At 39.7% G+C, this 24,290-nt stretch overlaps 1 protein-coding gene across 7 annotated transcripts in view; it reads left to right on the forward strand.

Moving 5' to 3' along the window:
* The window catches only part of DLG2 (discs large MAGUK scaffold protein 2), a 2,338,778-nt gene that overhangs the window by 912,784 nt on the left and 1,401,704 nt on the right, over positions 1–24,290 (forward strand). The window contains exon 1 of one of the 7 annotated variants that reach the window (XM_040255579.1): positions 11,520–11,680. The exons of the other annotated variants lie outside the window; for them this stretch is intronic. Coding sequence (XP_040111513.1) covers positions 11,579–11,680 — 102 coding nt within the window. The 5' untranslated portion in view covers positions 11,520–11,578. Of the gene's footprint in view, positions 1–11,519; positions 11,681–24,290 lie in introns of those variants that run through there. 7 annotated transcript variants of the gene reach the window in all.

Consider the following 24,290-nt stretch of genomic DNA (forward strand, 5'->3'; position numbering starts at 1 on the left):
TCAGTTGTGTCCAACTCTTTGCGACCCCGTGAATCACAGCACGCCAGGCCTCCTTGTCCATCATCAACTCCCAGAGTTTACTCAAACTCATGTCCATTGAGTCGGTGATACCATCCAGCCATCTCATCCTCTGTCATCCCCTTCTCCTCCTGCCCCCAGTCCTTCTCAAAATCAGGGTCTTTTCCAATGAGTCAACTCTTCACACAAGGTGGCCGAAGTATTGGAGTTTCAGCTTCAGCATCAGTCCTTCCAATGAACACTCAGGACTGATCTCCTTTAGAATGGACTGGTTGGATCTCCTTGCAGTCCAAGGGACTCTCAAGAGTCTTCTCCAACACCACAGTTCAAAAGCATCAATTCTTTAGCACTCACCTTTCTTCACAGTCCAACACTCACATCCATACATGACCACAGGAAAAACCATAGCCTTGACTAGATGGACCTTTGTTGGCAAAGTAATGTCTCTGCTTTTGAATATGCTATCTAGGTTGGTCATAACTTTCCTTCCTAACACATATATATGGAATTTAGAAAGATGGTAATGATGACCCTATATGCGAGACAGCAAAGGAGACACAGATGTATAGAACAGTCTTTTGGACTTTGTGGGAGAAGGCAAGGGTGGGATGATCTGAGAGAATAGCATTGAAACATATATATTATCATATGTGAAACAGATTGCCAGTTCAGGTTCGATGCATGAGACAGGGTGCTCGGGGCTGCTGCGCTGGGATAACCCAGAGGGATGAGGTGGGGACGGAGGTGGGAGGGGGGTTCAGGATGGGGAACACATGTACACCCATGGCTGATTTATGTCAATGTATGGTAAAAAACCACTACAATATTGTAAAGTAATTAGCCTTCAATTAAAATAAATAAATTATATATATATATATATCACTAATCATTAGGGGAATGCAGATCAAAACCACAATGAGATATCACCTCATACCTGTTGGAATCGCTATCATCAAAAAGACAAGAGATATCAAGTCTTAGTGAAGATGTGGAGAAAAGGGAATCCGTGTGTCCTGTTGGTGAAAATGTAATTTGATGTAGCATAGCTACTGTGAAAAAAGAAGGAAGGTTCCACAAAAAAGTAAGAAGTGAATTACTAGCAATCCTACTTCTGGGTATACATCCAAAGGAAAGGAAAAGGGATACTGAAGATATTTCTCCAGTCCCATGTTCATGGCAACATTATTCACAATAGTCAACATATGGAAGCAACTTAACTGTCCATCAACAGATGAATAGTGCAAAGAAGCTGTGTCATACATCTCTCTATATAATATATATAATGGAGTATAAATGTGATAGAATATTATTCAGCCATAGAAGAGAAGGAAATCCTGCCATTTGCAAGAATATGAATGACCCTGGAGGGTATTATACTAAATGAAATATGTCAGAGACAGATAAATACTGTATGGTATTACTTACATATGTAATCCAAAAAAGCCAAATTCATACAAGCCGGAAGTAGAATAGTAGTTACCAGAACCTGGAGAGTGGGGGAATTGGGGAGATATTGGTCAAAGGGTACATAATTTCCACTATAAGATAAATATGTTTGGGGGATCTAATGTATAGAATGGTGATTATAGTTTGTAATACTGAACTAGATACTTGAGAGTTACTAAAAGAGTAGATCTTAAATGTTCTCACCACAAAAAATAACTGGTGATTATGTGAGGTGACAGAGGTGTTCCTTAACACTACAGAGGTCATTATTTGGCAATATATGAGTGTATAAATATATTGTGTACCTTGTGTCTGTGTTTGCATGCTTAGTCGCTCAGTTGTGTCTGACTCTTTGTGACCCCATGGACTGTAACCCACCAGGCTTCTTTGTCCATGGGATTCTCCAGGCAAGAACATTGGAGTGGGTTGCCATTCCTTTCTCCAGAGGATCTTCCTAACCCAGAAATCGAACTTGGGTCTCCTGCATTGCAGGCTGATTCTTTACTGTCTGAACCACCATGGAAGCCCCTTGTGTACCTTAAACATACACAGTATAACCCCTCAGTGAGATCTCAAAAAAACAACAGAACTTTCATAACTGAAAGTATGGCAACCAAAATTTAAAACAATACTAATGTTTTTTAAAGAACTGAAGACAAAATTAAGAAATGGAAAGATATGTGAAGAAATTACCCACAGTGCAGCACAGGCAGCTAAAGAGATAAAAAGTATAAGAAAAAAAGGAAAAGAAATATATATGTGGGGCTTCCCTGGTGGGTCAATGGTAAAGAATCTGCCTGCTAGTGAAGGAATTGCCAGTTCAGTACCTGGGTTGGAAGATCCTCTGGAGAAGGAAATGGCAACCTACTCCAGTATTCTCGTCTGGGAAATCCCACGGACAGAGGAGCCTGACAGGCTACAGGCCACAGGGTTGCAGAGAGTCAGACATGACTTAGCAACTAAACAACAACAATAGCAAATACGTATGTGATTGCAGTTTAAGGTGGAGGTGGGGAAAGGATAGCATGAGGGAGAGAAAAAGGCAAAGTGGTATGCCTTCACATGTTTTAAGGAATTGAGTAAAGACATGAATCCTGGGATGCAGGAATCAAAAGAAGACCTAAAGAGGATAAAGAAGGTGAACTCAACATCTAATTACATTGAGGTAAATCTCCAGAATGCCAAAACAGCTAAAAAACTTGATCAGTAGGAAGCAATGGAGCACTTACAGAGAAAAGACAACTGAATTGACTCTACAAAATACTGGGAGAAAATAACTGGCAGCCTGTGATTTATACTGAGCTAAGCTGTCATCGGTTCCTGGGTGGGGAAGATCCCCTGGAGAAGGAACGCGGCACCCCACTCGAGCATTCTTGCCTGAGAAACCCCATGGACAGTGGAGACTAGCAGGCCATAGTGCATGGGGTTGCAAAAGAGTGGGGTACAGCTCAGCAATTAACAACAGCAAGCGACCATGTGAAAACCATAAAATAACCTAATAAAAGGAAAATAGCATCTTCGGACAAATAAAGATCTTACCACCAGAGTTTGGCTGAAATAACTCCTAGAGTGTGTTATTAATGGATAATAACAACGAGTCCTATAAAATTTTAATGGAAATATAAATTAATACAAATGTAAATTGGCTATCATACATTAAAATTGCCTAAATGTTCATGCTCTTTACACCAAGAATTCCTTATCTATAAGATTTAGCCTAATAATTTTGTTATGGATATGTGCAAATCTTTGTCCATAAGAACACTTCTGTTTTTCTCACGATATTGATTTCAGAAATATTTTTTACCCCTGTCAAAAAAGGGCTTGTGAAATATGCCACACAATATTAATATACTGTGCCATTATTAATAGTATTTTTATAGGAAGATTTCTTCCTAAAAGCATGGATAGTTGTCAAAGGTATATTATTTTCTAAATTAGCCTACACCATTATACACAGTTTAAACACAATTTTGTTGAAGCATTACTGGAAGTGTAAACTCCAAAGTTAGCTGAGTGCCAAAGAATTGATGCTTTTGAACTGTCGTGTTGGAGAAGACTCTTGAGAGTCCCTTGGACTGCAAGGAGATTCAACCAGTCAATCCTAAAGAAAATCAGTCCTGAATATTCATTGGAAGAACTGATGCTGACGCAGAAACTCCAATACTTGGGCCACCTGAAGCAAAGAACTAAATCTTTGGAAAAGACCCTGATGCTGGGAAAGATTGAAGGCCGGAGGAGAAGGGGATGAGGATGAGATGGTTGGATGCCATCACTGACGTGATGGACATGAGTTTGAGTGGGCTCCGGGAGTTGGTGACGGACAGGGAGGCCTGGCGTGCTGCAGTCCATGGAGTCACAAAGAGTCAGACACAACTGAGCGACTGAACTGAACTGAACTGAACCTCCAAAGTGGGCTTCTCTAGTGGTTCAAACAGTAAAAGCATTTGCCTGCAATGCGGGAGATGCAGGAGACCTGGGTTCGATCTCTGGGTTGGGAAGATCCCCTGGAGAAGGGAATGGCTACCACTCCAGTGTTCCTGCCTGAAGAATTCCATGGACAGAGGAGCCTGGTGGGCTACAGGCCGTGGGACTGACAAGAGCTGGACATGGCTGAGCAACTAACACACACACTGTGACTCTCTTTGGGGCTTCCCAGGTGGCACTAGTGGTAAAGAAACCACCTGTGGATGCAGGAGACACCGGAGGAAGGGGTTCGATCCCTGAATCGGGAAGATCTCCTGAGGAGGGCATTCAACCCACTCCAGTATTCTTGTTTGGCAAATCCCATGGGCAGAGGAGACTAGTGGGCTATATTCCATAGCATCGTAAAGAGTAGGATACAACTGAAGCAACTTAGCATAGCATACCACCTCCTCCAAAGTATTAAGATTAGTTACCTTTAGCAATGGAATTGTGAGTACTTTGAAATTGCTTTTGTTGTACCTGCCAATACTTTCTTTGAAAATAATTTCTATTCAAAATTATTTCTATACCAAACTTTTAGTTTTGTATTTAGAAAAAAAATACTGTTAAAAATAAATGCTGTCTTTGAAAATGAATTTCCCTGATGGTTCAGAGGGTAAAGCATCTGCCTGCAATGCGGGAGACCTGGGTTTGATCCCTGGGTCGGGAAGATCCCCTGGAGAAGGAAATGGCAACCCACGCCAGTATTCTTGCCTGGGAAATCCCACGGGTGGAGGAGACTGGTGGGCTACAGTCCATGGGGTCGCAAAGTCGGAAATGACTGAGCGACTTCACTTCACTTGAAAATGAAAAAAAAAAAAAATGCATGCCAGGCACTTAGACAGGTACTTTCATACATGATATTTTAATTAATTCTCAGAGGAACCCTGTAGTATAGGTGTTATTATTTAACACCCCTCTCCTCTTTTAGTGGATGAAAAAATTAACTGTCAAAGAGACTAACTGGTTAACTCAGAACAACATAGTAAGTATCAAAACTAAGATTGGAACCCAAGACCCAAACCTTATTCTTTCAACACTGAAATCAAATTTGGTAAACAAGAAGACCTAGGCAGAGTTCTTTTTCATTTGATTTTTCCTATTTAGGATACTTTCACAGGTGGTGCAGAGGGTGATATTTTGGAGTTGCTTTTCTCAAAATGGCACTGTGGGTGAAAGTGGAATATCATGAGATGTCTTAGAGGCAAATTGTGCCTTATCTTATTGAAGCTAAGGGCAGCTATTATTTCAAAATTCATGCTGCTAAAACAAAATAGTAAAATTGATTCTGAATTAATGGGATGACATTTTCTCAATAAGGGTAGTGTTCCTTTCATTGAGGAAGTTGAGGGCCAAGGACTGAATTAAAAGACAAACAGTGATCTACATTAGTTCACCAAGAGCCTAAATGGTAGCTATGGAAAGTCTGGCTTAACCCATATATTTAATTGTTCTTTATTAATTCATTTACTGACGCGATCATTCCAAACTATAAGAAAATTATTCCAAGTAAAGGTCAACCAAACATGGCATGCCTCAAATAATGGCCAACTAGTCAGTAAGCATGACTGGTCCAACAGAGTCTGTACTTGGTGGCAGATGAATAGAAGGAGAACACTCGGAAATTACGGAGAAGACTAAGGAGCAGCGATCATGCGGAAGGTGTGCTGGATTTCAGAGTCAGGTTTGTGGGTCCCGACTCGGACACAAAGCCTCGCTGCAGCTGTGTGTTCCTCAGTAAGAGGACTGTGGAAAAGCTGAGAAAGGGCCGGAAGAGTCTTTGGGAGAATAAAATTGTGAAGAAAAGTTAGAGAGTTCTGCATAAAGATTATATGTATTGGGTACGTCTAATGGGTTTATTCTTTCCAGTTAACTTTTATTGGGGGGAAAAAAAGTTAGGAAATCAACATAAAGTGTCTCCAGTTTACTGAGCATTTATCACAAACCAGATAAGAGGAGTGGACATTTTGAAATACATTATCTCATTTAAGCCTTATAGCAATACCAGTTAAAGAATAAGAAATGATAGTTCAGAGAAGTTAACTAGATGGGTCAAATAATCTTATGGACTTCAAGTACATTTTAGTACTTAATTGCATATATATTTTCTTACTGTCAGAGATACTGTTTTTATTTTATGACAATATCTTCAATTAGTTTACAAACTCATTGATGGCAGAAAGACATGTTCGTATGCCTCTTCACCTTAATTTCAAGAAGCTCAATAATAAAAACTGTAGTTTGTGTTATGAAGTTATTGATAAATTAATTACCTGAAGACATGTGTACTAAAGATTAAGTGAAAATAAGTGGACAGTCATCTGTAGGGATGGAGAGTATAGGGAAAATAATTAAAGGTTGAAATCGCATAGTGAATAGTGCCAAGCTAAGCATATCTGATTTGCTCCAAAGTTCTTATATGTTTTCTGTATCTACCATGATTTTTTTATAGGAGTCACTCCCTTAGAGAATTATTAAATAACAAACCCTAATATGAAAAATAGGTGAAAAATAAAGATGTGTTGGCTATCACAGGCAGAATGGCCTACTCATTAAGAACTTGTCATCACGTCAGATTTCTTGGGTTCAAATCACAATTCTGTCACCCAGCTAAGCTGTTATTTAGTAAATTATTGTTCCCAAATGTTCTCCTTCCTCATTGTGAAAGGATTATCCTTCCCCACGTGACTGGCGTTGGGTTTGGCCACATGACATGCCTTGGCTAATAAAATGCAAACAGGAATATGTTTTCATATCTGAATAGAAATGTTGAGGGCCACTGCATACTGAGTCACTGATCATTGTTTTACTTCTGCCTTGAAAACATCATGCCCCTGATAGAGGCTGCTCTTCTGCTCATGGAATAACATGGGCTAGAGTCAGGGTCACACTATGAAGGATGGCTCACATAAGGAAGAAATAAACATTTGTTATTGAAAGCCATCAAAGCTTTTTTGTTAGTTGATTCATTTAAGTTGACTTGTCTATCAATTTTGTTAGCTTGGGCAAATTATTTAATTTCTCTGTGATTCAGTTTCCTGTTTTTTTTGTGTGTGTAAGTTTGAGAGGTTGTGAGGATTAAATAAGTTAGCGTAGATAAAGTACTTAAACCAGTGCTGTGCTGATAGATGCTTCTCTGAAGAAAAAAAAAGTCTTGATATATAGTGTTTTCCAGTTTATGTGGAAATACTTCCTCCATGGCTGATTTCAAACTACCAGCATGATATCATGAAAGGTTGGAATTAGGTAAAGTTGGCTCTCCAGGGTAGAATCTGGGATCAGCCCATTGCTGAACTGGTAACATTTCATATAACAAACACTATAGTAGAGCATATCAAATAGTAAGCACTGTAGACAAGTTTATTTTCTGAGACAGGTGACTGAATGAAATGGCTTCTCAAATTTCCTTTACATCTCAGATCCTTTATTTGTAAGAACCACTCAGAGAACTTCAGCACTGAAAGTAAACTTAGAAATACTCTAGCATATCCATTTCATCTCAGTGGACAAGGAAATTGTGGCCCAGAGAGGGAATAACTTGCTTGAAGTCACACAGTCAATAGGAAGAAACACCATGGCTCCTGGTGTCCATTACACTCTTTTCCCTTCCACCATGCACCACCTCTTCTTAAAGAGTTGCTGTGGAAGGGATCAATAAAGGAAGAAAAAAGCTAAGTCAATAGCTAATACCTCTTGCCTTGTCCTGATTTGGGATTGGGAATAATAATGATAGCAGTAAATAAAAGAATAAAATTAAACCCTGATCATATTTTTTTTAATAATCCTGACTTTTATGATTGTGAGTCTATTTTGAGAAAAGTTGTAAGAAGGAAACATGTTTAAGAGTGTGTAGTTGTCACGTATTATTTTGCAAAGGTGATGATTATTGGGAAGAACTGTAAATGTTACCAATCACTGAGGTAATTAAGGGTGGTTATTTTGACTATTAAAATCAGTGCATCATCTCCTGGCATTCCCTAGTAATATCTTCTCCTAAAATTACTGCAGTACACCCCCATGCAGAATACTCCCAAATTAGCTTTTCAGACCAATAATGCAGTGTGTTCATATCTTAAGGTAACAGTGATTCATTTTGTTAACCATAGTGGTTACTGCCTGTAACTAAGCAATGCATTGTCATGGAAACAACATTTTCTCTCCTCCCCCACTTTCACTTCACTCCAGAGCTATTATCAAGAGACAAGAATTAAGGAAGAGCATTTTGTCAGATGTATATGAACAGATAACAGATATACATAGACACACACGTGTGTGTGTGGATGCGCATGTGTGTGTGTGGAGAGAGAGGTATAATCAATGAAGTTCCATTGATTAAACAATAGAAGATCAAAGAATGAAATATACATTCTGCTTTATATTTTGTCATTTGTCTTTGTTAACCCGAACCAGCACAAGCTGTAAAATGGGAAATGACTTGAGCCTAGCAGCCTGTAATGCTGCCCTAGAATAGGAGGTCAGCCTTAGCCTGGGTAATTCACTAGGGAAAGACTGTGTTAGTTATTATTGGACACAATATAGAGCATACAGTACTTTTGGGGTGTTTGAAATCTAAATTATAGGCTAATGAATAAGGGAAATATTGTACAACTTTTTTAGAATCCATTCTCCTTTGGAAAAACAGCCATAATTATAGATGCTCTGTAGGTGGAAGTACTCACCCAATCACACATTTTATGCTAACAGAAAGGGAAAAATTGCTAAGGGATACACTTAGTCTGTGAATGTGACTTTAAGATTACACAGCAGGCACCAGACCAGAGTTCTGCCCCTACCATGTGACCTGGTATGTTTGAGCACATATATGTATCACCTCCGAGTCCTGGCAGCCCCTAGATATGCAGTGGATTGAATTAACCCCAGTTCCTACTAGAGAAATCAACTAGGTAGGGACACCTACATTTACTGTCATAACCACAAAACTTTAGGCACAGCTGCCCTCTTCAGTTAGAACCAGATTTGCCTCAACTTCGACTATCTTTCCCTGCTGGTCTTTGCTCATGCTTTGCTCCATACTGATTTCCCTTCAAGAGGTCTTCATTTTGGAGGCAGGACACATATTCCTCTCATCAGGGGGCTGATTAAAAATGTAGATTTCTTGATATCCTCTTGGCCTATGGAATGAGAATGTAGGGGTGAGCCTGAGAATGCATTTTTTTTCTCTTATCATTCTTTTCTGTTTTCTTTCTTTCTTTTTTTTAAAAGCACTCCACAGAAATTGGATGTGATCTGGTTTGGTTTCCATTAACTTGGGACACGAGGGAGGCTGGGCTATTTTGGATGTGGGCAGGTGAGGAAAATTTTATAGGATACTGCATTTGACTTGACAGCTTGCAAGTTATTTTGTTCTTTTGTTCTTCCTGGAACTTTGTAAGTTGAAGCCCATAGTGGTATTTGGACTTATATTAATTTAGAGGACAAGCGGTCTGGTGTTGTGGGAAAACTACGTCAGGACAGCATGGTTCCAGCAGAGCTTGCTATAGATATTGAGGACTAAGTTGTTCTGTTTCAAGCGAGATCTGAGTTCATGGACCACTTAGACTTTTGAAATGACTACATTTATGTGAATGGGACAAGCCTGACTGTTCTCCAGTAAATCTGGAAAATTCAGAACATACTTCTGGAGAGACGTGTGATGTACCCTGTGATAATGCTTTTTTATATTCCATCAATTTTCTTTGAATCTCACATTCATGGCTTATTGATTGTGTGACTTGGGGAAGTGATATAGCCCTTAGATCGTCAGTTATTTTTTTCTCTACAAAACATGTGTCCAGTAACATCTACCTCTCGGGCTAAGACAAGAGCTAAGCTATGTAAGTTGAATATTCATTGGAAGGACAGATGCTGAAGCTGAAGCTCCAGTACTTTGGCCACCTGATGAGAAGTGCTGACTCACTAGAAAAGACCCTGATGCTGTGAAAGATTGAGAGCAAGGGAGAAGGAGGCAACAAAGGATGAGATGGTTGGATGGCATCACTGACTCAATGGACATGATTTTGAGCACACTCCGGGAGATAGTGAAGGACAGGGAAGCCTGGTGTGCTGTAGCCCATGGAGTTGCAAAGAGTCAGACAGGACTGAGCAACTGAATGACAACAAGCTATTTCAGTACAGAGCACCTACCATGGACTACCAAGGCTTACCACAGGAAGGTGTTGTTTACCATCTCTAGTCTTCATGACAACTCTGCAAGGTAGGGGTTAATGAGCCCACTAAGCGAACTGAGGCACAAACACTGTAACTTACACAAAGCCATCCTCAGCACCAGAGCCAGAGTTTTATTCCACATCCTGATGACTTGCTCTCTTTCCGCCAGCCATCTGTGAGGCATAGTGCCAAGCACTCATGTGGCAACCCAGAGAGGGCTAGTTCTACCCATTTCCTATTCTGCAACCTACTATCACATTTTCTTTCTTTCTTTCTTTCTTTTTTTTTTTTTTTTGTCTCTGACAAGCAATTTTGCAGCTGGGCCAGCCAGATGCTGATTTTTATTTTTTTGATCTTTTGCAATTTTGACAGCCTCACTTAAAAAAAAAAAAAAAAAGAAAACGAAAAAATCAATACAGCATCCACCAATCTTGTCATTCATACTTCCGGAACAACAGTAATACTTCTGGAGCTTCCTAGAGCCCCTAAGACGTCAAGGTAGGGAGGGGGCGGACTCTTCCGTTTTGAATTTTTAAAAAATGTATCAGATAAAGCCATGGCTAAGGCCAAATCTACCACCCAGGGCGTGAGTAGGCTCGCTGACACAGAAGTCAAGGAGGTGTAGGGCCCTCGGGAGGCCGTTCTCAGCCCACTTCTGGCCCAGGTGCCTGTACCGGCCTCAACTCAGGCAAGCTGAAATCAGAGGGAGGGGAGGATGCTCTCTGCAGGGCTCCGCGCGGGCCTTTCCCCTCACCTGGATAGCTCAGCCTCGCAGGTCGCCTCTCCGAGGGCAGCAGAGGCAAAGAGAGCCCAGTGAGATTTCCGGGTCCCAGCAGCGCCCGGAGCACCCCCACTGGGACCCCGGGACGCCTCGGGGGGGCCCGGGGCGCGCGGTGGCTGGGCGAGGCTGGCGAGCCGCGCGCGCACCCCCTCCCACCCCACTCGTCCGGCCAGCGCTCCCCACGGTGACTCTGGATTGCAGCAAGCCACTGGCTTTTTACCAAACCGGGAGCTGCAGTATTTTTTTTTTCCCCTTCAGGGAGAATAATTTCAGCCCCCTTCAGCTCGCATGACAATCTTGTGTGACTGGGGCGAGTAGGCGGGTACATTCTTTTACATGGTAATACTGCCCCACCTCCTTTGAACCCTCCTCTAAGCGCCCGGCTTCCTTTTTATTTTTATTTTTTGAATTTTTTTTTTTTAATTTACCTCCCTCCCCCAAATTCACCAAAAGGAGGGGGGGTGGAAAGCCCTTCTTGGTTCTGTCCCTCCCCCCACGCCTCATTCCCCAGGGAAGGGAGACCCCGAGACGCTTGGTACTTGCCCGCGGCGTGGCTTCTACCCCGGCGCTGGGATGGCCGCGCGGGGCGCAGGGGGCAGCGATCGAAGTGGCCGCCGCCTCTAGGCTGTCGCTCCATGTGCCGGGTGAGCACCGTGGTCGGGTCCCCCAGCGAGCTGCCACTGCCGCAGCTCGAAAGGAATGTCCCCTGTTGTTAAGGACCCTGACTGTTTTACACCAATGATTTGCCACTGCAAAGTTGCTTGCACCAACAACACTTTGTCGTTGATGTTTGGATGCAAGGTAGGATGAGGTTCATGTCTTTTTTAATGCATGCTGCCTCCCTGGAGGGGAACAAACAATTCCTTTTATTGTTTGTTTATGTGTCTGCCTGTTGGGAGAGTGACAGAGCTCAGACTTGCTCTGCTCTCTCTGGGAGCCGGCTGGGTTTGGGGGCCCGGGGACCTCAGTGATGTCCCGGCGTCTGTGGCTGGGTTTGATAACTCGGTCGTGACTCATGACGGGACCCTGATCGCTAATGCACAGAGGCTCCAAGAGCACATAAATCCTCGGAAAGGGACTCATTAGGTGGCTCTGGCTTGGGATCTCTTTCTATACTTAGCTGGAGACTGGGCTTGTGACAGCTGAGCTGCCAGCTCCTGAACTTGTCACTCCTCCTGAACTCACCCGGACCCGCAGGACCCGCCGTCAGGGTTTGCTGGAGTGGTGGATGGACTTGAGATGACACGAAACGCATCAGTTTGCAATCTGGCACTTTGCAAATTGAGGAGCTTATTTTTATTTTAGACAGAAAAATCTGGAGCCAGGCTCATGTTGCCCCCAGTTGTGTATTTTTCTCTGAGCTTATACAATCCACTTGAAATCAACACTCAGAAATGTTATCCAGAGGTGGCGCGATTATTCAGTGAGTTTCTTGTGAATAACTGTCCCACCCCAGATTTTTTGTAAAGGTGATTGGTGTTCCCAAGGAAATGAGGTTTGAAGGTTTTCGAAGCAGGTTACCATTCGTTGCTCAGCGTCTGAAACTTTTTTTGGACTCCGAGAGCCGGCACTCCCTGAGAAAGACCTATAGAGCCAGGAATTTGAGCAGTCTTAGCCCCCTAATGGTCTGAGTTCATGTCCCCTTACTCAGGTACATACCTTCACTTTTTTTTTCATTGTGAAAAACTGTGGTGGTGAGGGGTGGGGGTGTCTTGCCTGTTTGTGTAAAAACACTTTTGTGGCTACGATGGTGATTCTCTAAGGAGAGAAGGGAAGAGAGGGAGAAACAACGTCACATGAAATAACTGAAAATCACTTTCATAAGTGATTGAAAGTCACAGGATCTCTTCTGTTCTGAAGGATAACACGAATGACTGCACCGGACGCTAACCAGCACCTTAGGCAGCAGGGTCACTGAAACACACACCGTCAGCCTCATGGGTGATGCTCAGAGGAGGCATAGGCTTAATGGAAAAATTGGAAGTCAAAATCATAAGTCTTATACTGGCTGTGCCTAGAGAATCTCCGTTCTCTGACCCTAGATTTTCTTCTATAAAATGAAAGATATGGATGAGATAATCCTCTACAGCCCTAACATTCTCCTATGATGTTGTTCAATTAATCATTTAATGGTAAAGTTACTGTCAGAGATATATGTTTTATTTTATTTTTTTTACTTAATCTGATAGGCTATACCTTAGAGTTAGTTCCAGAAATATTGATCATACTAAACAGTAGCCTCATGCTCCTTTTAAAATCCCTGAAAAGGTCTGAGAGTTGTTGAAGGTTTGCATGTTCATCGCTGTCCGGAAGATGTATGCAATTGAACAGCACCAGTAACTAACTTTTTAGCTCCTTTCCTCACACAGCTTGCGACCCTTCCCCCATGCATCTAGCTACTCATTCTTCTAATTATATTTCCAGTAGCCTCTTAGCGATGGCTACTGTTTAAAATCCATTCCAATAAATATATGAGAATTGCTTTGCAGTGCAAAATGATTATTTACAAAAGTGAAGTATTTGCCAGGGGAAATTAAAAACAAGCTAATAATCAAATAAGATAAGCTATTGGTGTGTAGAATGTTGTTGAATATGCACTGAACCCAGGACATTCAAAAGAAGTCTCTTTTATGTTGTTAAGTTTTCCCTGATTTTCAGATTGTATTGCAGGGAACTGGTATAATTACAAGCACTTTTTCTTTAATGCTGAGGAATTACATCAGTTTAACTTCCTTTAAGTTCTATTCCATTTTCAGTGTTTCAGTTTAACAAAGTCAAATTTCTGAGAAAACCATGTCAATAAAGTGAAATACCTAAATCATGTGGGTTGGCAGATAATGTTCTTTGGAAAAGAAATCAAACCTCTATGAAAATAAATTAATACTTTTAGACAGTCTATTCCATTTTATTTTGCTGAGTATGTTTAAATAAGATAATTCTTAAAAGCCTTGTATAATAGGATTGATGATTATATTATAACCTTACTTAACAGTTGGTTAATTATTTACTGGCTGATATAAGGTTCCCACCTTGGAATCTTAGATATGGAAATAATGGAGATTTCTATTTTAGCCTTTCTCCAGTGAAGTTCTTCAACACTATTTGACACATAACAACAGAACAAAATGCAGGAAAGTGGCATATCCTATAGGCTGGATTTCAAAACTAGATGTATCATTCACTAAATACATGATTTTTCTAAATCTTAGTTTTTTTCACAGATAAAATGGCCACAGTTAAAACTACCACATTGCATATTTCTATCTCATTGAGAGAATGCAATTTAAATGAAATACATGCAATGTTTAGTAAATATGCATTCATCAAATGATTGATACTTTTACATGGCCTTGGTTATTTTCATAACTTCACTGTGGGGAGCGGGTTCATGAATTATAAGAAGAACCTCTTTACCTCTTTTACTCTTAGGGTATTTCTTTCGATAAATTGTTCATTTTGCTATGAGCTTGATTATTAGTTCTTTGAAGTTATTTCCTCTTTGCTAAGTGTTTATATAAAATGTAGGAGCAGTTTATATATTGGTAAAGCATGCATAAAACAAAAAGCATTTATAAAAATGAATGAAAAACTGATACCATTGTTCCATTCAATATTATCTAGGAAGTTTGAAAATAAGTTTATTAGGATGGATATTTATTTTGTTTCCTGGAAAACAGTTAGTATGACAAAGTCTAAAATGTTATTTATGTGTAAGCCAGACTGTTTCAAAAATACTTAAACTATTCTTATTATCCCAAATGGAGTAATGGCTTGAAGGGTGCTGAGTTATTTGAGCTTTCAAGGCAGAAACCCCAAATAATATTATTTTGTCACTTGGCAATCTCCAGAGCCCTATGCTTGCTGCATCCTGGTCACCATTCAGTTTAGTTAACTGACTGTATTACTTATGAATATAAATGTGAAGTATCTTTCTGGGCTAGGCTCTATCTCAGTCTCTGTGATAGACATTGGAGATACAAGTATAAGTATGATGCCATTCCTTTTCTCCAGGAATTACACATCTATTGAGAGAAGGGATTCTACTTCCTTCCCTGAAATAAAGAAACCACAGTCCCACCTGACCTTAAGGTCTCATAAGATAAGTTAATGGACATGAGTTTGAGCAAACTCCAGGAGATGGTAAAGGTCACGGAAGCCTGATGTGTTGCGGTCCATGGGATCACAAAGAGTCTGACACAACTGAGTGACTGAAAAACAACAACAAGATAAACACAGTTGTTGAAAAAAGTTTTCATATCGCATTAGTTCTCTTTTTGCCTCAGTCCGTATAGTATAACCATATAATGCTGCTTATAAGAATGGACTTTGCATGGAAAAGGAGGGCTTCTGAAAGGCTTTTTTCTGCTCATAATAGTTTCTATGTCATTATCTGAAGGTGAGCGTTAGCTTTGTCGTTGTGTAACTCTGTTTTCTCCACCTGCAAAGATCGAAGTTCTGAATGTCATTTCACAGCAGACTATACTTGGTCTCTCTTTCCTTTACTACATTGCAGCCCCCGTGTGCCCCTTTTCCTTTTTCTCACCATTTCGCAGGCAAGATATAAAAAGATGAGATGTCAGTTTTGCTGGTATTTCCTAATATCCTAATACTCCCTAATATTTCCCTAGTATTTATTATTTCTTAATAAAAGTGCTTTTAAAGTCTTATGTTCTCTGCAGTTGTTCCTTGTTTTCTTTTAAACTCAAAGTAAGATTTTATTGATATATGCCTCATACCTTAGGGAACCTCTCTCTTCCCCACAAATAGTCATTTGTTAATATAACAACTCAGTGGAATCAAACCATTAAGACCCTGAGGCACATTCAGTGCTTTTAATTTCCTGTCTGATAGATTATGATAGAGAGAAGTTCTTGGAAAAGTTATAGAGTCCTGCAAACTGCTTTTTTTTTTTTCTAGTGAATGTGTAGACATTACAAAAAGTGCTTGACCTCTCAAAGGAAAGGAATCATCTGGTAGAAATCAACCTCTTTCCTGTCTAAATGGTGACTCTCCCCAAAGAAAGAACAATGAGACTAAGAAAGAGGAATTTAAATGAAAGAAAATAGAGGAAAAGAGGAGGGAATCAAAAAAAGGAAGAAATTTTTATTAGAGAAGTAAAAGGAAAGGAAAAAAATAATCCAGCATGATTAAACATTTTCAAAGGTTAGATGCTCTCCTAGATAGTAGGATACTATCCTTTCCAAGGGTCATTTTTTCTCCCCACCCCCCAATCTCCATAGTTACCAGACAGAGAAAGTAGGAGACAGAGAGGAAGGAAGAAAAGTACAAGATGATGAAAAGAGAGAAAGACATCTGGAAAGGGGAGAAAGAGGAAAGGGAACTGGTCTGTGCCTCTCAACGTCCAGAGGGTGATTTTACAAGCTCCCAAGTTTGCACTCCATCAGCACCTCTCTGGTGGACAGTTCCCGCCAGGCTGTAGGCGTTCCCAAGCCTCTCCCAGACCTCAGTTTCAAGTCTCTGTGGTGGTAAAGTGGTTTTGTTTGCTCATTTGTTTATTTAAACAGCAAATTTTGTTACAAAGAGTGGTGGTCCCAGAAGATGCATTAATCACTATGTCACTATGTATACTGGTCATTTGTAGACCAGTTTTTCTTTATATGAATATTGCCAGTGTCTATGTTGGTATATTCTTTGTTTTTATTTTATAATTTGTGTTCATTAAAATCAATTTAAAAACCATAAAATCAGAAGGAAAACAAATTTTAGAAAGTACTATTGTCTCAGACAAGTGGAGATAAAACCTACTAATATTTTAATGTATATTTTTCTAGTTTCCTGGTACTATTTTGTTGGTGGTGGTCCACATATATCTTCATTTAAAAAATTTAGTTGTAACCATAGTGATTACTTCTGAATGTTTTAAATGAATATTAAAATTTGTGTATATATTTTAATGGGCCTCCCTTGTGGCTCAGCTGGTAAAGAAGCTGGCTACAATGCAGGAGACCTGGGTTCTGTCCCTGGGTTGGGAAGATCCCCTGGAGAAGGGAGAGGCTACCCACTCCAGTATTCTGGCCTAGAGAATTCCAGGGACTGTATAGGCCATGGGGTCACAAAGAGTTGGATACAGCTGAGCGATTTTATATATTTTAATAGCTATATAACAGATTAACATTCTTGTCTTTGAATTTTCAGCCCAAAGATAATATTGTGCTGTATGCTCAGTCACTCAGGCGTGTCCGACTCATTGCAACCCGTTAACTATAGCCCGTCAGGCTCCTCTGTCCATGGAATTTTCTAGGCAGAGGGTCTTGATCCCTGGGTCCCTTGCATCTCCTGCATTGGCAGGCAGATTCTTTAACCACTGTGCCACCTGGGAAGCCCAAAAGATAAAACTGTCCCCCTTCCTGCCAATTTACTACTATCAAAACAAAAGCATATCTTGAGGAATAAATCTTTTTTTATTTGAAATTATTTCCTTTGAATAGTCTAAAATAAGTAGAATTACTGAGATATATTTTAAATCTTTTATGACTCTTGGTGATTGATACTGCTACATTCATTTTAGTGATGGCAAGTTACGTTATATGTTATAACATTACCCAGCTTTAAATAACTCTACCTTGTGGATTTATAAGTAAGAGGTAATCAATTTGTTTCCCTCGGAATAAAGTTGAAACTCTATCAGACTTTGAGTTAATGGAGTGTGAGTTCCCAAGACTATATTGGTGTATTCCAGTTAAAAAATATCTGAAATGCCAAAAATCCAAGTGGTCAAAATGGGTACATCAAGTTAACAGCTATTTACACAGTTAAGGCATTCATCCCTGTCTCAGCAGACGTTTCAGATCCTGTTATGTATGCTTTGCAAAGGTCAACTCATTTAATTCTCATTATAATCTTCAGAATGGGTTATAAGAGTTGTCTCTGTGTTAGACATGGGAAAACTGAGGCATACAGAGTTTAAGTAACTTGCCTGAAGTCACATAGCTTTCAAGTAACAGATCCAAAATTTGAGCCCAAATAGTTCATACATACACTCATTTCCAGAATTAACTATGGGGCTCTTTCAAATGGCAACTTCCTCTTAGGACTTATATGTTAGGAATCAATTTGCAAAACTTTTCATTTATACATTCTCTCCTGGACATAACTCTGAGTTTGAATACAAAGCACATCTGTAAGAAGATTCAGCTTTATGGTAAATGCTTTTTTTTTTTTTTGAGAGGAGTTTGATCTGATATACCATATCCTATAGTTTTCATGTTCTCATTTCCCACATAAGGTTACTGATGCATCTAGGAGGTGACTTTCTGAAGATCACGCACTGTGTCGCAGAGCCACAGCTAGAAACCGGGTCTCCTAATTTCTAACTCAGTGTTATGTTTATATGCCATGACCTCCAACTACAAACTAGAAGTTCTGAGAATGAAGGTGAGAGAAGAGAAATTGACAAGTTTTATCTGTAAAAAGCAGGAAAAAATAACACCTTATTTACAGGACTGCCTTAAGGTTTAAGTGATATATCACATGTGAAAACATTTAGCACAATGCCTCGAATGTGGTAAATATTCAGTACATATTTTTGTCTCCTGTTTCATTAAGGCTATTTTGCAGACTGGGGAAAAATTTGGAGACTGTTAATAGTCAACTGAACAGTGTTCTTCAATCAAGCACTTTGAAATTCACTCAAGAGCACATAAGGAGTACTTTAAACACATTTTAAAGGGTTTTAATGCCACAAAAGGCAGAATCAAGAAGTTTATATAATTCACACTAAGAAAAAACCCCCCACAAAAACCTAGATTAAATCTGACCCAGAAAGAGAAAATGAAAAATGAGCTAATGAATGAAGGAGGTCCTGCATGTCCCAAAGAAGCAGGTTGCATAGGCTTTGTGTCCTATTTGACAAAGTATACTTGCCAGTTCAAGGTCCTTTTCAAATTTTATTTTTTAGTAGTCGTTTGGGGGAAAGTAACTCTAAATAACAAAAGACAAAGAGGACTAAAGTTATGCAGTCACTAAAATATGTTCACAAAAAGGAATTTTGAATCATAGAATTTAGAAGATCTTGCAAAATCTCAGACTTATTCTTTATATTTGTTATGAAGCCTTTTACCTTTTACTCACTTAGGGATAGTCAAGTAAAGTTCCAAAGTCCATATGGTAAAACCATCTCCAGTCCCTTCTGGATTAAATTACCACTGGATTCCTTCAGCCTCCAGTACTTAATACTTGAATCTTAACTTTAATGTTCAGTGGCAAATTCAGTTTACCTATCCTATTTGTCTATCTGAACCATGAGCTCCTTGGGGAAGGGGCCATATCCTATTTATTTAGTATACTACCTAAAAGATCCAGTAAATAGACCTGTGCCTATTCCATACAAGGCAGTCAATATATATTTGTTGAATGATTGGGAGAATTATGTGGGTCCTTGTAAAGATTTACTGAATGAGTTTGTTGAAAAATAAGTGGGGTGCTTTTTGTTATTTCATTTCTCATTTTTCTTTAGCAGTTTGCCTCTGAGAACCTGTTGTGCTTTCAGACTTCCTAGAACTTTTGTTCCCTGAAACATAGACTAGGCATTACTCAACGTGTTACCCTGGTATGATGGTTAATTTTATGTATGAACTTGAGTGGGCCAGTATGAACTGCCTAGGCATTTGGCCAGTTGTTATTCTGGGTGTTTCTGTGAGGGTGTTTCTGGGTGAGATTAACATTTGAATCTTTAGACTGAATGAAGCAGATTGGGCTTCTTAAAGTGGGTGAGTGGGTCTCATCAATCAGCTGAACATCTGAATAGAACAAAAGTGCTGAGCAAAAAGAAACTTCTTTTGCTTGACTGCTTTGACCTGGGATATCAGTCTGTTCTGACCTTGGGTCTCAAAATGAAATTTCAGTTCTTGAGTCTCAGGTCTGCTGGCTTTTAGGTTAGAACTTGCACCACTGACTCTCCTCACCATTGGTTCTCAGGGCTTCAAACTTGGACCAGCACTACATGTTGGCTCTCCTTGGTCTCCAGCTAGCCAGCTGCACATCTCGGGACTTCTCAGCCTCCATAATCAAATTAGCTGATTCCCTATAGTCAACCTCTTTCTCTCTCTCTGAGAACTCTGACTGATAGGCCTGCTGTCTAGGGTGAGATGCCTAGACATGTCACCACTAGTAAGCCATTCTTGTTTAGTAAGTTATGGAGGACCTAATAGATTATAAATATAACATGCCAAGAGGATATTGTTGCATTTAAGCCTTTTTCTCAGAAGATCATGGATTTATTTCATTATAAATCACAGATTTTTAACTCTAGATGTAGTACAGTAGAAATCATTCAATGCTCCTTTTATAATTTTTCCATCCTTATTTGCCTATATGAATGTTCTTTTTAGCCTTATGGACACATTGTACATTGCAGTGATGATTAAATACTTAGTAATAATTTTTCCTATGAAAATTTAAATGAGTGGGTCAAATGGAGTAAGAGCATTGCCCTAAATTATAGCTTCTAGAAACCTCATAAGTAGCATAATATTTTTAAGCATCATTTTTGTATATGTGTGTGTAACTCCTAACATAAAATATGTTATTTTTGATGATGTTCCTTATCTTTATTAAAATTTTATCCAAGTTTCTGAGGTGATTTAAAGCATTTTATCTGATGAGCGAGCACACTGAGAATAGTCATAATCTCTAATGTGCTGTCTGATGTACTCTGAATGCCTTAATATCCACAGTATAGACTAAACCAACCAGGAGTTAATATCACTGCATCATATCTCAAATAATGATAGCATTAAATGGTGATTCATGATATCACATTCATAAGCTTTCCAATAATATGGTTGGTAGCTACTAGCATGTGTTTACTGTCTAAGATTAGAAGACTTTGATTTTCCCCTTGGAATTGTGTCTCCAGCTGTTGTCTTTATGTTTTGCAAAAATCTCCATTTTTGAGGAGAGGTAGGTACATCTGTCCAGAATCAGTAACTACTTCTCTCCTCCCTATTATATTGAGCATTCTAGTGGGTACCTCATGGTTACTCAAACACAGTAAGATATAGTTGCTGCCTTGAGATGCTTTTGGTTTGACTACTGAACCTGCACTAAGAAACATACACAGAAAAAAAGACAAGGGGAAGCCACAGAAAAAGCCACTGGGAAGCCCGATAAACACAGAAGGTTGGTTAGATCTTATTGAATGTTCATGCGCAAGGTTCTGTTCTAAGGACTTCACATAAATAAACTCACATGCTACTCAAAATAGCTCTATGAAGAAAACCATTAATCCCTGTGTGATATCATCACTTCATATGTACAACTAATATCAAATGAGGATCCACAAAATCATTTATATTTTAAAAGTAGTTTTATTCCTCAACAGGAAACCTTACTACAGACAATGAGGTTGTCTGAGAGGACTAACGAATCAATGATTACCTTTAGGATGTTAGAAAGACTTTTTTGGAGATAACAAATTAATATGGTCTTTTCAAGACCTTGAGCTAGGTCAGAAAGAAAAGAGTTGGGCTTTGAACTCCAGTCTACTACTGGTATCTGATCTAGCTCTTCTTTGGTGGTGTTGAGAGAACGTGACAGCAGAAGATAATGATGTGATATTGAAGGTGTGCCTTCTCCCCGGGTGGAAGAAGGGAGAAAGGAGGAGGCAGAGGGGAAGCACTAGACTAGATCCTATTCTCAGTTCAGTTCAGTCGCTCAGTCGTGTCTGACTCTGCAGCCCCACAGACTGCAGCACGCCAGGCTTCCCTGTCCATCACCAAATCCCGGAGCTTGCTCAAACTCACGTCCATCGAGTCAGTGATGCCATCCAGCCATCTCATCCTCTGTCGTCCCCTTCTCCGCCCACCTTCAGTCTTTCCCAGCATCAGGGCCTTTTCCAATGAGTCAGTTCTTCAAATCAGGTGGCCAAAGTATTGGAGTTTCAGCTTTAGCATCAGTCCTTCCAATGAATATTCAGGACTGATTTTCTTTAGGATGGACTGGTTGGATCTCCTTGCAGACAAAGGGACTCTCAAGAGTCTTCTCCAACACCACAGTTCAAAAGCATCAACTCTTCTGCACTCAGCTTTCTTTATGGTCCAGCTCTCACATCCATACATGATGACCATATGTGGTTTTATCTATACATGAAAACCATAGCTTTGACTAGATGGATCTTTGTGGGCAAAGTAATGCCTATCCTGTCATCTGGGTAAAGCAGAGAGATAAGCTAAATCTGGGTGAGTTAAACCTGAGTGTGCCCCTGGGGAGGCAAACAGATGTAGGAAGTACATCCTGAGTGTAGAGATTGATATTTGAAGGTGTCCTGTGATTGGACCATTAGCTTTGTGATACTGGGGAAACTCTTTCAGTTCTCTGAGCTTTCATTTCCTCATCTATGCAATGGAGATGATCTATTTAATGAGTTCATTATACCAGTCAAATAAGAAAGCAATTAATATTCCTGGCATATCGTAGCCATTGAATAGATGTGTGCTTTACCAACAAAGGTCTATTTAGTCAAAACTATGGTTTTTCTGGTAGTCACGTACAGCTGTGAGAATCAGACCATAAAGTAGGCTGAGCTGCAAAGAATTGATGCTCTAAATTGTGGTGCTGGAGAAGACTCTTGAGAGTCCCTTTGAACAGCAAGGAGATCAAACCCATCAATCCTAAAGAAAATAACTCTAAATATTAATGGAAAGGGCTGATGCTGAAGCTGAAACTCCAATACTTTGACCTCCTGATGTGAAGAGCTGGCTTGTTGGAAAAGACCCTGTTCATGGGAAGGATTGAAGACAAAAGGAGAAGCGGGCAGCAGAGGATGAGATGGTTAGATAGCATCACTGACTCAGTGGACATGAGTTTGAGCAAACTCCGGGAGATAGTGGAGGACAGAGGAGCAAAGAGTTGAACATGACTTAACAGCTGAACAACAACATATTTCAGTTTCAGATGTTAGTTTTGTTCCTTTCCTTGGGAAGATGCCATCCCTTCCCATCTCACTTTTGTTCATATGAACATAGTGTGAAAAAGCCTAGAAAGGGGCTTTTTCACTTTTACATCTAGGATTCAAGAAAAGGAAAGAAATACTTACTGTGTAAACCAGAAGAGATATGAGCTATAATCAACCCATACTTACTGAGTGTCCACTGTGCCATCATTTTTTTCTAGGAAGATTTTATTTATCATCTCTAGTGTATTATAACATGCATAATCCATTTTCTCCTGTGAGAAGTAGTTCTGGCATAACCTTCCTTCCATGTTTTTACCTCAGAGAGTCTGTGAGAGACTGTTCCCAACCCCCAAAGTCCCTTCCATGTGAGCACAGATTGGATAATGTGTGCATGTTATCATAGCTGTTGCTCCCTGAGATATTGGTGCTTGAAGGTATTAAGTAGATAACCCTGTTCCTAACATTTATTGCCTAAGAAAGTTTTGCTTTATGTACCAATAAACCATATTTTCTTTCTTTAAAAGACCAAATGACCATCAGGAGGAAAGGCTCCTTGGAATTCTGCAGCCTGCCTAATTCCCAAATAAACCTTCCTTAAGTTCTGTAAAATGAAAACATTTTCTCTCTGTGCTTGAGCCTTGTGCATTGCCCTTTGCTGGAGCTATTTCCTCAGCAAATTGCTATGGTTGGTCTCTCAAGCCAGAGGGAAGAAATGGTTTTATAATGAAAATGCTGACAGGTTCTTATCTACAGCAGTATGAGTAGGGAAGCTATGATCTCATTTATTGTAGTAACCGGATGCCTGTTTTGGCTGAAGGAAGATCAGGCATTCTCCAGAGCTCTGGGGTTTTGAGTCTTTATCTTGAAAAGTTGGCAACAGGAAAAAAAAAAACAAACCTGTAAAGAAATAGGAAACCAGGGCTATGCAAACTGCACCTTGTTCTTCCGTTAAAGTACTAAGTTGAATTCCAATAAAGTTCTCAGATGAAGATGGTCAGAGGGTTTAAGAGGCTGGAAATGGGGACTGTGTATTTGCTTGCTCTGTGCCAGTCTTACTATTTGTAATGGTTTTATCTGACTATTTAGAAAGAAACTTTAACCTTGGTCTTATTCATATTTCAAAATAATAGTCATCATTATGTGGACAGAATTCTGAAATGAGTTATCTTTTATTTCTCAATATAGCAGCTGTATGAAGTTGACAATTTATAGAGGAAGAAACTGAAGCATATGGAGTTTAAAATTTTTTCATTACAGATGTTCAAGTATCTGGCTGGAGATTTTTTCCAAGATATTATTCAGGTGATAATAATATCACCAAGATATAATTCAGGTGATCAAATAACTTGTTGAAAATGGACTGGGTATACTTTTAGTCTCTTTCATATTTACACTTCCTAAATGACACTGTGCCTTGCCCAGAGTCACGAAGTATGTAGTGGTGGTTCTGGGATTTAAGCCCGAGTTTCTGATCGCAAGCCCAGGGAAAGACTCTCT

The sequence above is a fragment of the Oryx dammah genome, unplaced genomic scaffold (assembly GCF_014754425.2).
Source record: "Oryx dammah isolate SB20612 unplaced genomic scaffold, SCBI_Odam_1.1 HiC_scaffold_15, whole genome shotgun sequence".
Taxonomy (NCBI): domain Eukaryota; kingdom Metazoa; phylum Chordata; class Mammalia; order Artiodactyla; family Bovidae; genus Oryx; species Oryx dammah.